This window comes from Brassica rapa, chromosome A01 (genome assembly GCF_000309985.2).
Source record: "Brassica rapa cultivar Chiifu-401-42 chromosome A01, CAAS_Brap_v3.01, whole genome shotgun sequence".
NCBI classification, from domain to species: domain Eukaryota; kingdom Viridiplantae; phylum Streptophyta; class Magnoliopsida; order Brassicales; family Brassicaceae; genus Brassica; species Brassica rapa.
This window is the reverse complement of record NC_024795.2, coordinates 16865902-16882970: the sequence shown is the minus strand read 5'-3', so window position 1 is coordinate 16882970 and position 17069 is coordinate 16865902. Positions and strand designations below refer to the sequence as shown.

General features: G+C 39.2%; 2 protein-coding genes across 2 annotated transcripts; one reads left to right on the top strand and one right to left on the bottom strand.

The window, feature by feature from the left end:
* Positions 1-283: 283 nt before the first annotated feature.
* Positions 284-5272, bottom strand: LOC117133379 (uncharacterized protein K02A2.6-like). Its single transcript, XM_033289407.1, has 2 exons — positions 4121-5272; positions 284-504 (listed from the first exon to the last, which is right to left on the bottom strand). The coding sequence occupies exons 1-2, from the start codon at positions 5025-5027 to the stop codon at positions 398-400; spliced, it is 1014 nt and encodes a 337-aa protein (XP_033145298.1). The 5' UTR covers positions 5028-5272; the 3' UTR covers positions 284-397.
* On the top strand, positions 908-4132 carry LOC117133366. Its single transcript, XM_033289387.1, has 2 exons — positions 908-2273; positions 2355-4132. Exons 1-2 carry the CDS (start codon positions 1665-1667, stop codon positions 2982-2984), a joined length of 1239 nt encoding a protein of 412 aa, XP_033145278.1. The 5' UTR covers positions 908-1664; the 3' UTR covers positions 2985-4132.
* Positions 5273-17069: the final 11797 nt, after the last annotated feature.

Sequence of the window (17069 nt, the reverse complement as noted above, 5' to 3'; positions counted from 1 at the left end):
TCCGTTTCGTCGAAAACGCGAGCGACTCCGAGGTATCGCTCCCGTAACGTCGCTCCCAGCTGGAGCGACTTCATGTGCTCGCTCTGGGAGGTCGCTCCGAGAGTGTTTTTGGAGCACAAAACGTCGTTAAGCCGAGTGACCTCGATCTGTCGCTGCGGCTATGTCGCTCCCAGCTGGAGCGACCTTTCATCCTCACTCCGAGACCTCGCTCCCACGCACGATTTTTGCTCAAACCTGCATCGATCAAGCACCTGCACACGACTTCTCTCTTTCTCTTTTTTTTTTATGCAATAAGATGAAAATGAAAACACCAATGCAATATATCAAGGATACGCATGGGACTTCCTCCCAAGTGGGCTTGTTTTAAGTCTCTAGCTTGACTTTGCCTCCTTTTGGATTAGGCCGGGGTAGGATCAGACAGTGGAGTTGAAACCCCATCTTCCTCTGGTGCAGTAGCCATGTAGAGCTTAACCCTTTGCCCATTGACTGTGAAGTCTCTTCCATCAGTACTTGGTGTGATCCTGATCAGGATTGGAATCAATGGATTGAAGCCAATGTATGGGTCAGCTATACCACTGATCATGGTGCAGTTTAATGGACAGTATCATACTCTTATTGGCATGATCTATGAGGTTCTGGATAGAGAGAAGAGAAGAACTGTTGGTACTGCCTTGAAACAGCTTGAACAAAGAGGATTCAACCAACTGAGCTTAACAGGAGCTATGGAGACCATTCACCTCGTCCAAATATGTATGGAGAACAAGGAAAACATGTCAGGAAGTTTCTGGATTGGGCTATATTTAGATCTAGGCCAAATAAGGCTTTTTCGGTCCAAAAAGAGAGTTGCAGCCAGAATCTTGATCCACTTGCTTTGTAGCTCGCCTAACAGGACGTGGAGGATCTAAAGCTCATTAGGAGACACTCCAAATCAAGTTCAAGTCGTGGCCTATCATAAACCAAAGAAGAACCAGCTTGTTGGTTTGATTTAATTCCAATGTAATGGGTTTAGTTTATTGGGCTTTCATTTAATTTAAACCAAAGACAATTAGGAATTTGAGTAAACCAGATTTGGGTAGATTAATATTTAAAACAAACCAATTTCGAATTGGATTAGGAGATTAAACCATCTTGGTTTAAATTTAGGGTTTTCAGTTTTATTCTTTTAACATATGTAGCCACGTTTTGGCATGGAAAGGAATCAATCGACATTTTTTTTCAACTTCTTTGTTTTGAGTTTTCTCTCAATTCTGCTGGTGTGTAATATCCAGCTTGGGTTCTCTGATTTGGTGTGTCATATCCAGATCAGAAGCCTTGGAGTATCAGGAGGCGAGCCATCTCTCTTGTGTCCCACATCAATCCACAAACCTTGATACAGATCGAGTCTTTGATTCTCTGTTTGCAAGGATTATCTCTGTGATCCATCCTAGACACTAAGCAGGGTGATCCTGTGTCTGTGGAGCAGAAAAAAACATCTTTATAGCATCCCATAGCTCTAAGGAGAAGACCATATCCATCACCTTTCATCCACCCACGCCCCCTTCAAGTGATCCAGGGAGAGACAGCCATTCCAGGGCTGCACCAAGTGGTATCAGAGCCTCTTGAGGGTTAGGGTTTGAAGTTTTAACAAGGGAGCACGAAATCTATCAGTTAACAAACTGTATTCTATGTCTGGATATGAAGAAGAGCTTACAATTCCATTCTTCTATGGGAAGATTGATACAGAGGCATACCTTGATTGGGAAAAGAAGATGGAGTTTCTCTTTGGACTCCTATACTACACTGAAAGGAAAAAGGTATGTCTAGCAGTCAATGGACTCTGTGGAAGTGCATTCTCATGGTGGCAGAGAGTTTCTCAGACTAGGAGATTTGAAAAAAAACCTCAAATTATTTCATGGGTGGAGATGAAGACCTTGATGAAGAAGAGGTTTGTCTCGCAGTGGAAACTTCCAAAACTAAAACCAGAAGCAGCAACAAAGCTTACTACTTTAGATCAGCCTGCCTATTGGTCTGAATTGCCATTAAAACCGGCTGAGAGAAGATCTGTGGTTCCTGTTCTATCATTGAAACAAGAGGAGGAAAAGCTGCAAGCTTCTATATTAGCTTCTCCAATAAAACAGATTGAGGAGAGTCATAAAACTGAACCAGAACCAACAACTCTTTGTTTAAAACTAGAGGAGGAGGCAGAAGTTGCAGAAGCTGAGTGTGGCCACGTACCTGATCAAATAAAACAAGAAGAAAAGGTTCCTGGAGGGTCATCTAAAGCTCTTGAATTGGTGCTTCCTACTGTTGAGCAAGGTGATAACTTTAAGTCTTTAGCTTGTGAGTTACTAATCAGACCTTTGGTATGTCTTCAGCTCAGCTTAGTGGAACATCTGAGAGTTGTTAAGGGCCTGCAACAAGTTGTTTTTGAACCAGGAGGAAGCTTGTGTGTGGTTAGAAGAAACAAACAAATTCTGGATCAGAAAGCAACTGCATACAAGCTCAATTTGCAAGGCTCATTCACTCTTGAAAAACAAGATTTGTGGTCAAATCTTTTTAAAGGGAGAGAGACTGGTATGATAAAAACTATTTGCAGAGAGAATGAAGGAAAGTCAGGAGGTAACACGTCCTTTATCAGGTTCATAACTGACCAGAACAAGCTGAGAAGAGATAAACAGGAACTGGTGGTGGTTAAAGAGAAGCCAGAACTGGAGGATGAGTATGGGGACCAAACCACACGACCACCTGACCAGAAGGATGTTAAACTGAGAGTACATGGTCTCATGTTCATGAGCAGGACGTGGATAGGATCATCCTGGAGAGAAGCATTCAACTGCAAACTCAACAAAGTGGAGAAATCATCTGCCTTGGAAGCCACATGCAGTGAGGAAAGTTCCAAGATGTTGCTGAGACATGAAGAAGGACTGCAGAGCTTTGTGTTTCATCCTGGAGAGACTAGAGAGGTGATGATATATCTCATGGCCAGGTCAGGAACTTTGGAGTAAAATTATCAAGGTTCTATCATCCTACAGAGCTTGGATTTGAGGACAAATCCTTTTAAAGGAGGAGGGGATGGTGTGATCCTGATCAGGATTGGAATCAATGGATTGAAGCCAATGTATGGGTCAGCTATACCACTGATCATGGTGCAGTTTAATGGACAGTATCATACTCTTATTGGCATGATCTATGAGGTTCTGGATAGAGAGAAGAGAAGAACTGTTGGTACTGCCTTGAAACAGCTTGAACAAAGAGGATTCAACCAACTGAGCTTAACAGGAGCTATGGAGACCATTCACCTCGTCCAAATATGTATGGAGAACAAGGAAAACATGTCAGGAAGTTTCTGGATTGGGCTATATTTAGATCTAGGCCAAATAAGGCTTTTTCGGTCCAAAAAGAGAGTTGCAGCCAGAATCTTGATCCACTTGCTTTGTAGCTGGCCTAACAGGACGTGGAGGATCTAAAGCTCATTAGGAGACACTCCAAATCAAGTTCAAGTCGTGGCCTATCATAAACCAAAGAAGAACCAGCTTGTTGGTTTGATTTAATTCCAATGTAATGGGTTTAGTTTATTGGGCTTTCATTTAATTTAAACCAAAGACAATTAGGAATTTGAGTAAACCAGATTTGGGTAGATTAATATTTAAAACAAACCAATTTCGAATTGGATTAGGAGATTAAACCATCTTGGTTTAAATTTAGGGTTTTCAGTTTTATTCTTTTAACATATGTAGCCACGTTTTGGCATGGAAAGGAATCAATCGACATTTTTTTTCAACTTCTTTGTTTTGAGTTTTCTCTCAATTCTGCTGGTGTGTAATATCCAGCTTGGGTTCTCTGATTTGGTGTGTCATATCCAGATCAGAAGCCTTGGAGTATCAGGAGGCGAGCCATCTCTCTTGTGTCCCACATCAATCCACAAACCTTGATACAGATCGAGTCTTTGATTCTCTGTTTGCAAGGATTATCTCTGTGATCCATCCTAGACACTAAGCAGGGTGATCCTGTGTCTGTGGAGCAGAAAAAAACATCTTTATAGCATCCCATAGCTCTAAGGAGAAGACCATATCCATCACCTTTCATCCACCCACGCCCCCTTCAAGTGATCCAGGGAGAGACAGCCATTCCAGGGCTGCACCAGTACTCCACAAAACTATTGCTCCATATGGCCTAACCTCCTTGACTTTGAAAGGACCGGACCACCTTGACTTAAGCTTTCCTGGAAATAGCTTCAGCCTAGAATTGTAGAGAAGAACTTGATCTCCTTCTTTAAACTTTCTCTTCAGGATATTCTTGTCATGGAAAGCTTTAGTCTTCTCCTTGTAGATCCTTGAGTTCTCAAAAGCATCCATTCTTATCTCATCAAGCTCATGTAGCTGAAAAATCCTTTTCTCCTTGGCACTCTTGATGTCAAAATTCAGCAACTTTATTGCCCATAGTGCCTTGTACTCAAGCTCCACTGGCAGATGGCAAGCTTTCCCATACACTAGGTTGAAAGGTGTGGTGCCCAGTGGTGTCTTGTACGCTGTCCTATAAGCCAAAAGTGCATCATCAAGCTTATTGGACCAATCCTTCCTTGTGATCCCCACAATCTTCTCCAAAATGGACTTGATCTCTCTTGTAGAAATCTCAACTTGACCACTTGTTTGGGGATGATAAGGGGTTGCCACCTTGTGCTTTACACCGTTCTTCTTGAGAAGTCCCTCAAACAGTTTGTTAATGAAGTGAGAACCTCCATCACTGATCACAACTCTTGGGACTCCAAACCTTGGAAAGGTGATGCTCTTGAACATCTTGGTTACAACTCTAGCATCATTGGTGGGGCTTGCAATAGCTTCCACCCATTTGGAGACATAATCAACTGCCACAAGGATGTATTTGTTGCCAAAAGATGATGGAAATGGTCCCATGAAGTCAATACCCCACACATCAAACACTTTAACTTCAAGGATTGGATTTTGAGGCATCTCATTCCTCTTGGTGATGTTTCCTCTTCTTTGGCAAGAATCACACTTCGAAACAAAGTCTTGTGTATCCTTGAACATATGTGGCCACCAGAATCCAGCTTGTAACACTTTTGCAACTGTCTTGAAGGTGGCAAAGTGGCCTCCATAGGATGATCCATGACATTGTGTAAGGATCCCATCAATCTCCTCATTTGCAACCACTCTTCTATAAAGTTGATCCTTGCAGAGAATGTAAAGGTAGGGCTCATCCCAATAGTATCTCTTCACATCCTTGTAGAACTTCTTCTTGGCATAGCCCACAGGATTCAAAGGTTCTCTTCATGTGGCTAGGTAGTTCACCAAATCAGCATACCAAGGTTCCTTCTCTTCTGTTGCCTTGACTTCTTCCAGCTTCCTACCAGTCTCACAAACTGCTATCACTGCTTCAATAGCCATGATCTGCTCCTCAGGAAGTCCTTCGTCAATAGGAATGCCAGACTCCACCCTCAACCTGGACAAGTGATCAGCTACACCATTCTCAACTCCTGGCTTGTCCTTGATCTCCAAATCAAACTCTTGAAGCAAAAGGATCCACCTCAAAAGCCTGGGTTTTGCATCCTTCTTGGCCAAAAGGTGTCTCAAGGCAGCATGATCTGTGTAGACAATGACTTTAAACCCAACCAAGTAGCTCCTGAACTTCTCAAAGGCAAAAACAATTGCCAGCATCTCTTTCTCTGTTGTGGCATACCTCATCTGAGCATCATTGAGGGTTTGGCTGGCATAGTAAATCACATGGGTTTTGCCATCTTTCATCTGCCCCAAAACAGCTCCCACAGCATAGTCACTAGCGTCACACATGATCTCAAAAGGGAGATCCCAATCAGGTGGCTGGACAATTGGAGCACTGATGAGTTCACCTTTCAGCTTCTTGAAGGCTTGTAGACATTCCACATCAAAACTGAAAGTGGCTTCCTTGCACAGCAGCCTGGTCAAAGGTCTAGTGATCATGGAGAAGTCCGTGATGAACCTCCTGTAGAACCCAGCATGACCAAGAAAACTCCAGATGTCTTTCACTGTCTTTGGTGGGGGCAAACCAACCATAACATCGATTATGGCTTTATCCACCTCAATCCACTTCTCTAAAATCTTGTGTCCCAGCACAATCCCTTCCTTGATCATGAAGTGACACTTCTCCCAATTCAGCACAAGGTTGGTGTCTTCACATCTTTGTAGGACCCTGCACAAGTTTGACAAACAAGCAGAAAACAAAGATCCGTAGACAGAGAAATCATCCATAAACACCTCCACAACATCCTCAATCAGATCAGAGAAAATTGACATCATGCACCTTTGAAAGGTGGCTGGAGCATTACATAGACCAAATGGCATCCTTCGATATGCAAAGGTACCATAGGGACATGTGAATGTCGTTTTTCTCTTGATCATTTGGATGTATGGGGATTTGGAAAAATCCTGAGTAACCATCAAGAAAGCAATAGAATGGATGATTTTCAAGCCTCTGAAGCATCTGATCAATAAATGGTAATGGGAAATGATCTTTTCTAGATGCAGAGTTTAGTTTTCGGTAATCAATGCACATTCTATGACCTGTGATGGTTCTTGTTGGTATCAATTCATCCTTGTCATTTTTAATCACGCTGATACCACCCTTCTTTGGTACAACATGCATAGGTGATAACCATTTAGAATCTGAGATATGGTAAATAACACCAGCATCTAAGAGTTTAAGAATCTCTTTCTTTACAACATCCTTCAAGTTAGGATTTAACCTTCTTTGATGCTCGATAGAAGTCATTGATTCATCGTCAAGATGTATCCTATGCATGTACAAAGAGGGTGATATTCCCTTGATGTCATCCAGTGAGTAACCTATTGCCTTTCTAAATCTTTTAAGCGTTTTCAAAAGTTCAGATAGCTCAGTTTCAGTAAGTTCACTGCTCACAATGACAGGATAAGTTTCATTAGGACCAAGGAATGCATACCTTACACCATGGGGGAGAGGTTTAAGATCTACTTTAGGTGCCTTAAGCTCACTCCAGTCATCTTGCTGGGTGTCCTCTTGTTGAGTGACTGAGACTTCTTGGTGAACCATCTGTGGAAGCTCCTCGTACTGATCCTTACTGACAAACTCCTGGTGTGAATCCAGCATCATCCCATAGGCAGCACTCTCCAGGTTCTCAATCACCTCAGCCTCTCTCTCTACAGTCAAAGCATTCTGTAGAGGGTCCTCTAGTGACAACTCTTCAAGGAGTTCATCAGCAAGGGCGTCCATCTCTTCAATGTAGAACACTTGCCCTTGAACTGTTGGCTTCCTCATCACTTCTTTGATGTCAAAATGGAGAATGTGCCCTTTACCCAGATGGAGATCAATCTTGCCTTCTTTCACATTAACAATAGCTCCTGCTGTGGCTAAGAAAGGTCTTCCAAGGATTAAAGGATCTTGAGCTTCTTCACCCATTTCAAGCACCACAAAGTATGTATGGATCTCATAGTTTCCAACCATCACAGGGAGGTCCTCTAAGATACCCACAGGGTACTTCACTGAACGATCAGCCAATACCAGAGAAAGTCTACACTTCTTGTACTGAGTGAAACCGAGTTTCTTAGCAACAGATAGAGGCATCAAGCTGACACTAGCTCCCAAATCGCAGAGACATCTATCAAATACCATAGGTCCAAGAGCACAAGGTAATGTAGAGCATCCTGGATCTTCCAGCTTCTTTGGAACAACAAGCCTCTGGATGATGGCACTGCACTCATGAGTGAGAATCACCATGCCCTCCATCTCTTTCTTCTTTGCAGCTACAGCATCTTTCAGGAACTTGCTGTATTGAGGAATCAGCATGAAAGCATCAATAATGGGCATTGTGACTTGCACTTCACTCATTTGCTTTTCAAAAAGAGCTTTGTACTTCTCTAGCAGGTGTCTCTTGAAACGACCTAGGAATGGAAGCTTGGGTTCATAGGCAGGGGGAATAAAAGAACTTTCGCTTGCTGGAGTAATAACTTCACCAACCTTAACTGTTTTCTTCTCTTCTCCAACCTTTCCTTTTCCTTTGGCTTCCACTATCTTCTCCAAAATCTCATCATTGATCTTCTCATCAACAATCACCACTTCATCATCTATGTTGATGGCAACCCCCTCACTTTGTTTCTCAGCATCCTTGGTGAGAGCTCTCTGAGATAACTCCTTACCACTCCTGAGAGTTATAGCTTTCATGGTTTCCTTGGGGTTTTGCTCAGATTTTCTAGGTAGAGAACCTTTTTGGCGATTTTGTTGAGTGTTCATGGCAGCAAACTGGTTCTCCAAAGCTCTGAACTTGTTGTTGAGCTCATTGTAGCTCCCATCAATCTTTGAGTGAAGGTTCTTCAACTCATAGCCAACATGCTTCTCACTTCTTGTTTGAGACTCCAAGATTTGTTTCAGTAGAGCATCAGTGCTGCTGACTTGAGGAGTAGAGGTCGAGGGATTAGATTGCTGTTGGGAAGAATGGTTGCCCTTGTTGTTGAAACCAGGAGGAGGGTTTTGCTGAGGTTGATAGCTGCCTTGCTGATTGTTCCGAGGCTGATAACCACTCTGTTGGTTGTTGGAATAGGATTTCTGTTGGTAGTTGTTGTACTGAAAGTTGGGCTCTTTTGTACCAGCTACCATTGTTGTTGATGAAACACAGCTCTTCCTGACCTTCCAAACCCTCAACTTCATGGACAACAACTGGTGTCTCTTGGCTTGGGTTGCCAACAAAGTGCAGCTGCTCTTGGGTAGCTTTATCAGCAATGAGGATAAGGCATCTTCGGACACACCATTGGTTTTTGACAACCTGCAGTAGCTGTCGAACCTGTCAAGGTGATCAAATGGATCTTCTAGAGCCAAGCCATGATACTTGTTGTTCTCAATCACATTGAGGAGTCCTGATTTGATCTCAAAGTTGTTGGCTGCTACAGCTGGTGCTCGGATTCCCAATCTATGACCATGAATATTGGGGCGGTCGTAAGTGCCAATGGGTCGAGCTGCTCGCTGTTGGTTTGCTGGAGCATTGTTATTAGCGCCATTGACGCCCGCATCATGCTGTTGTATGTCTCCCATGTCAGTGTTCAATCTCTGCAATTGAGCATGTTGCTCTTCTTCACTTCTCTTTCTAGCACACTCTCTCTCTAAAGCTCTGATGTCTGCAGCTCGTGGAACTAGGTTTGATGGACCCCTGCTCCGCAAATTCATACACCTGTAGATTAAAGGGAGGTGAAGAAGAATCAATAAAAAAAGAAAATAAAAATGACTTAGTCTCAAGCAATTGACTAAATCTCAATGTTTAAATCTACTCAGAATTTGGCAACGGCGCCAATTTGGCGTTAGGAGTTTTCAAGGCTCCTAAGACAAATGTTGTAGTATAAATGATTGTCGAACCAGTTCTGAGAGATATCAAAGCACCGAGAATGCAAGTAATCACTTAATCTAAGTGCAACCAATGATTTAGAGGGGTTTTAAACTATGACTAAAACTAAAAGCAATAACTGAATGATACTTTCTTGACTATGAAAAAAGAGAGAACTCATGGGTATAGGGATTAGACCTTGGGTGATTAAGTTTCGAACTAAGGATGGCAAACGATCAATCAAACTATCAACCTTAAGCTTAGACACAATCTTAAACAAACTCTATGTCTAGATGAATGTTCATTTACTAACACATTTCAAACATCAAATGTCTTTGGTTGAATAATATGAAAGCAATCATTACTAACAAGTCTAATGGCTATATTAGCACCTCTAACAACAAATGTCTTTGGCAAAGTATGCCAAAAGCTTAGAAGAGTTGGCTCGGGCATTTCCTCGAACACCTTTCGGGTGAGAAATGCCTAAGGATCAACAACTGAGAGGCCAACTCAGAGGATGCATTATGAATACTCTACTAGCAAGGAAATATGAATGATCTACACTAAAACATCCTAGCTCTAACCTAATCACCCTTAATCTCCCTAACCCATGAATTCAAAAGGTGATTACTCACTAATCTCCATGATTCCTCTTAAACCCATGTTGGATTTCAGATTAATCATGTAGAGAAATACAGAAAATAGATATAAGAACACAGAATTTCAATAACAAACCGATCAACTGATTCAAAGAGATGACTTTCCAAAGGTTTTTGGTGGTTTTTCTTAAGAACAAAAGATAATCTGCCTCCTGGTGGCTTACATAGTATTAAAACATAGGTTTAGAAAGTAAAAACGTGCATAATGAAATGACCAAAAGTCCCTTGAGAAAACTTGAATTCGAGCAAATAATAGGCACGCAGCGACCTCGGCTCGTCGCTCCGAGCTTCGGGAGCGACCTGGATGGGTCGCTGCGAGAAGTCGCTCCGAGTGCGATTTCGTGCCTCCAAGAAGCAAAAGAGCGAGCGACTTCGGGGAGTCGCTACAATGAGGTCGCTCTGAAGGGGTAGCCACAGCGACTTCACAACGTCGCTCCGGTTAAGTCACTCCCGTGCACTGCTCGTCCCAAAATCACTTTAAACACTTCATTTGAGCTCCAAATGCACCCAAATGTCTCCAAGAACTCCATGTGGTACTCCAATACCAGATAAGGACTCATGTATGCAAAATGCAACCTAAACATGGCTAAACTTTAATCTATATGATCAAAATGCACATGGGTGAATGGAAAAAACAAAGGAAATATGCAAGACATCACACATGCAAATTCCTAGGTTCATGTTCTAGTTAGCAAGGCTAAAACAAGCATTAAGAACAATCAATCAATGAATATCACAACTCAGCAAATCTATAGTTGGGGCTAATCCCTCTAACCTATTTGAACCCTGAATCTAACAAGTAAACTACTCAGACATAGCTAATTAATTCATGACACAAAATATAGATAAAAACTGCATAGAATAGAATAGATGAATCAATGGAGTTCCAATCACAAATCTCTCTATAATTTTCTCTCCTAAAACTCTCTCTCGCTCTCTCTCTCTCTCTCTCTCTCTCTTGCTGAAAGTAAGAATACAATGGTAGCTAAAAGCTCTCTTTGCCTCCTAACACTTAGGCAAGTATATAACTATTAGGTTAAAAACTCGTCAGGGGTAATCTTGTAATTTGGTGAAACCTTGGGTTTAAAGTTGGCTGGAACCAAGTTTCGCATCTTGCGTCTCGACATCGATCGATGGTACAGGATGTACATCGATCGATCATAATCTTCAATCGTCGAGGCTTCTCTTCTGTATCGATCGACGGCACTGGATGTGCATCAAACGATTGCTTCTTCTTCGTATCGACCTTTAATGGTCAGCTCGGATGAAATCTCTTTTAAGCTCCTAAATGCTCCATAATCATCACTTTACTCCAAGATACTCTTGAACCTGAAAACATACCTAATAGGATAGAATATATAATATCTAGATAGTAAAACACTTATATACCATGGATGAAAATGAGTCAAATCCGTGGTATATCATTTGGTTAGCTCCAAGTGGATACCTCATCCTCGTTGGACTTGTGCGTCATATCAAGCAACGGATTGAGTTTGCTCCTTTGATGGACTGGTGCATCATATCCGGCAACAAAGTAGTTCGGGAATCTTAGCAGCGTTTCCGCAACTGCTGTGCGACCCATCATTCCATCAGTTCTCCACTCGGAGATCATATCCAATCCTTACCGGTAGGGTGATCCGTTCTTAGGGTCCTTCAAAACCTGTACAAAGCTTTTAATTGCACGAGAGAAGCGAAGACATAGTTCATAATATATATATAAGTCTTAATAACAAAATGAAACACCAAAAGAAGGCTCTAATAACCTTTAGCCGAGAAAAAAATGAAACACTAAAATAAGGTTTTTTTTTCACAAATAGAAATTTTATATATACCAGAGTAACATTACATCTTTTGTCTACAAGGCAAGCCATAGCACAAAGAAAGATCATCTCAAAAAATCGGTTAACCTAACCCAATCTCTACTCCCAAGCACTAACAACGTGTATCCAAAAAACAAACCGACGGCAGTAACTTAAGATATAAATGTGTTTCTTTCATGGAAAATTTGCCAAAACTAACCCACAACTTGATTTTAACCCCAAACTTATACTCAAACTTGAATCAAATGCAAAACTAACCTAAAAACCTTGTGAAATTACAGCTCAGCCTCTTGTGACCCAACAAAAAAACATAAGCTATTTTTACGAATATAGCCCTAGTAAGTCGTCTGAGATGTTGGAAGTCGTCTGGACAACTTCAAATTAAGTCTTCTGGTGTAGCTGATCTTAAAAATAATTTATAAATTTTTTAAAAAATATTTTGATAAGCGAAAAGCTAAAATCATGTAATTATAAACAGTTTTAAGTGATATAAATTAAAATATAACAAAATTGAAATGTTTTCAACATAGATGAGTGTATGTAGTGAATCATGGTATTCTTTGGTCTAGGGTTTGGCAACATATTTTGAAGTATTGTATGTATTCTTAGGGTTAAATTTTGGAAAGCTTGAATATTTTTCTGAAAAGTTAATTTTTTACCTTTACGTGTTTATTTTTGTGTATAATAAACACTTTTGAAGTTTAATTTGATTTTATGAAGTGTTTTGTTAGTTAATTAAGTTTAGGGGTTATGTTTAGGGTCTAGACGACTTATATTTCAGTCATCTGGTGAAGAAATTAAAACAGACGACTTACATGTAAGTCGTCCAAATATTCCCGCCTAAAATAAAAAAAAAATTATTTACCCGCTTAAATAATTTAAACCAGACGACTTACTTGTAAGATGTCTGGGAAGTCTTCTATTTTAGTTTTCCGCTAAAAATATTTTAATTTCCCGCTAAAAATATTAAACTCTTCTAGACGACATATTTAACCTAATTGGATTTTTTGTCTCCCTATATAAAGAAAAATTTACACATTCTCTCTCCTCCTCTCAAATGGCTGCAAAAAAAATCTAATGTTCATCATTCTAAAACTCTTCAACCTCTCTCTAATCTCTTTGACTTGAAAACACCAAACTTTATATGAATTTTTCAGTTTTGTCTCATGTATTTCTTACTAATATATCTCTTTTGCAGGTTTTTAATCAGATGGTACTCATCTTCTACTAATTTAAAGGTAGATCTATTAATTTTAGATATGTATTTTTTTGTGTGTTCTATAAAGGTAGATTTATCTAATCTTCCACTCATTTTTTTATGTTTTTAAGTCATTTGAACGTTTTTGGATATGCAGATTTTTCAGATCTGGATTTGATATGCAGGTTTTTCAGATCTGGAACATATTTTGTAAATATGAGTTTTACATATCTTGAAGTTACTTATCACTCTTAAAAATACAAGTTATTCAAAAACTAGCCTAGAAGACTTAAAAACTAGCGGAGAAGACTTCCACGGAAGTCTTCTCGGATCAGTTAAAAATTTTAATTAACGTGAATGTTGGTAACCTCATAAATATCACCAATTAAGTTATAAATTTCATCCAGTAGCCCAAATATTCATTAAGAAACATGTATTAACAAGAAAATGTTTAAAAGTCTTTATAGTTTTAGAAAAAATGCAAGTTTATTAAACATTGACACAGACGACATCCACAGAGGTCATCTAGTAGACTTCCAAAGAAGTCGTCCATTTAGGTCGATGCGGACGACTTCAATCTAAGTATTCCAGACGACTATAATATAAGTCGTCTGGTCAACGCAGAGGTTATTTTTTGCAATTGACTTTGAAATCTGTTATTTGAGACGACTGAAAAATAAGTCGTCTACTTTTGTTTGGTTGAAAACAAAACTCCAAAAAAGCTAGACGACTTACATTTCAGTAGTCTTTGGTTAGTTTTGCATTTGACTGGATTATTTCAGAAGTTTGAATTTCCTAGACGACTTACATTTCAGTCGTCTCGTGAAAATTAAAAAAATCAATATTTTTTTAAAACTAAACGACTTACAATTAAGTCATCATAGGTTAGTTTTGCAATTAAAAAAACTTCAATATTTAATTATATATAGACAACTTACAATTCAGTCGACCATCAGACGACTTACATGTAAGTCGTCCAGGATTTATGAGGTTTGACCAGAATCTCAGAATAAAATCCTCGACAACTTACATGTAAGTTATGAGGGGGATGACTGAATTGTAAGTCGTCTGGGTATAATTAAATATTGAAGATTTTTTTCAATTGCAAAACTAACCTATAACGACTTAATAGTAAGTCATCTAGTGTTAATAAAATATTGATATTTCAATTTTCACCAGACGACTGAAATGTAAGTCGTCCGGGAAAGTTAAACTTCAGAAATAATCCAGTCAAATGCAAAACTAACCTATGACCACTGAAATGTAAGTCGTCTAGGTTCTTTGGAGATTTTTTTGTAACCAAACAAAATGAGACGACTTAACTTTCAGTCGTCTCAGAAAACAGATTTCAAAGTCAATTGCAAAATAACCTCTACATTGACCATAAGTCATTTGCTAAGTCGTCTGGCAAACAGATCTGGAAAAAAATTTGATTTCATATCTTAAATTGGTGAGATAACTTCCTTAGCACACATAAAGCTTCTCCAAGCACACATAATCTCAAACGAAAGTGACCTACTCAGAATCGTTAGCTTCTATGACTCTATGAAAATAAAAAAAGTAGAATCAAAATCTTGGGCCTTTTTAGCTCAATGTGGAGAGAAAGTGAGAGATATATTGTGTTTAATTTATAAGAATGGAAAAAGAAGAAAGGTACGTAACTCGATTTTGGGAGCATTAAGAGCTTCAAATTGGTTGTTCATGGTGGTTAGGGTATTGATGACAATGACAATCTTGTAATTACTTGAAGATGATGAGGGGTGAGAGAGTAAAAATGTCATTTTCGAAAAGAAAAAAAATTGATGGCATTTTCATGAATTGTATGAACTTGTGGGGTGAATAGGGCAAAACTAATTTCTAAAAAAATGGAGGTTACTTTTGTGTTTGACTTTAAGTTGTAGGTCAATTCTGCAAAAAACCCTTCTTTCATTAACAAACCACTGGTCCAGATAGCGACCAGCGAGGGTGCCCAGCTGCGACATAAGACTGAGTAAGTCCTAGGTTCTTCAAACTCTGTGCAATGAAAGAGACGCATCTAACAGATACATGCGATCCAATCCTTAAATCACATGCCTTAAACACCTTCAAACCTCTTTGAATTTCATTTTCCTCAAATGGAAGAGCTGGCGAACGAGCAGTTTTATGAAGTGCCTCAACAAAATCCCCAAAAGTTGAAACGAACCTCACCTTTTTCTTTTCTTAAGACTCTTCATGCTTTTTAGAGCCCACAAGATGACCTTCAATTTCGCCTCACCTATGGACTTTACAGCAAAGAAAGCTCTTCTGCAATTTTCCAAAACTTTGCCACCTAAAATAAGGTTCTAATGACCTTAAGCTAAGATAATCCAAAATAACAACATCAAAATAAGCTATTTCATCAAGAGTCTTCACTTCAGACGACTTTAGTCAATTCTCCTGTTTACAAGAGAATTTTTCCTGCCTCCAACATGTAAATGAACATGAATTATCATGTTTACAAGAATTTTTTTCAAACCCATCAAACTCATAATGAAACCAATGAAATCATAAATAAGCAAATTACAAGATAACTTACATGTTCATCTTCAAAGCTCCAGTCGCAGACAACTCTTTCACCCTCTTCCTTCTGTTTGCCTTCTGTGACTCTTCATTTTGCAATTTTGACACAAGGCACACTTTTGAACCGAGTTTGGTCGGGACTCGTACTATAATGAATAGCTCATCGGTGGGTTAGTTCAAATGTGTTTTATTATATCGAAAAGATTCCAGTTACAAATAAGGAAAGAGTAATCGGAAAGTAAACTGGAAATTAAACCGATGCTCGGTGAGATGGCCGGGAAAATACAAGTCGGTGAGGATACAAATGAGTAAAGTTTATAGCCGCCAAGTTTGTGTATATGTTTGGATCCCTCTCCTGATCGTCCTCTTCTTCCATATGTAGTCTGTTTTCCCTCGCCTCTGCCCTAGGTCGTCTAGTCCTGGTGGGCTTGATCTCGATCGGGCCGAACAATTGGGCCTTCGAGCCGAGCTGATGTGCTTTCTTTGTGGAGCCGAGTAAATCAGTCATAAGCTAGGGTCGCACGTTTGGTTGGGAGCCGCTCGCTCAAGCTGATGTCCTAGGCCGGCTTAGATCTCTATTTTAAAGGATTTTTTGAGGGATGCTAGCCATCTCCTACACACGAAACACAAAAAGACTCTCTAAGCCTATGTCGAATTCACCCTCTCTTGAATCTCACAATTGAAACTCGAAAATCTCTCAATCTGAGAAACTAGGGTTCGTCATCTATGTGTCTTCATAATTTGTGAATTTTTAGAACACTTAGGGATTTAGAGCTTAAACTACTTGATGTTTTAAATTAATATTGTGTTGTCTTATTTAAAGATCATATAATTCACAAAATAATCAAAACACATTGTATTGTTAGACAGTACAATTAATGGGAAGCGTAGATTCAATACAAAAACTGAATTAAGGGAAACATATGTTAAATCATTAATTGAGGGGTTTATATCTGAATGGAACATACTTGAGAAGTTTTTACGTTAAAAATCTTTAAAAGAAAAAAAAAATAGTCTGAGTGTATCATATTTTAATACTATAGATTCAAAGTTGTTTTAATTTGTGTACACAAAGATGTTTGTAAATGGCTGGGATTTAAAAGTTAAGGTTTTGATGACCATTTTACCAATAAAGTTTTGAAAATAAGATACTAAAGTTATATCAATATATATCATTGCTATTTTGCAAATTTGTATTCAAATTATTAACATGTGACTAACTAACCCCGTTTTTAATAAGAAAGGTTGAACACTTCTATCCTTTAATTGGTGGACAATGAAAATGAATAGAATGAATATTAAAAATTGAACAAAATTTCATTTAAAGAACTGAATTGAAAAAAAAATGGTGGTTACTTATCAAATTTGGAAGTCTTCGTTAATTCATCAATACGAGGAACGCAAAGGAATGAGGTGGGTCCATATGCTTTTAATTTGACAAAAAAATCAATTTAATTGGTATTAATTTCGAAGAAAACAAATTCATCATCATTTTTTTTTAAAAAATTGATCTTATGCTGCTCGACGTGTCACCT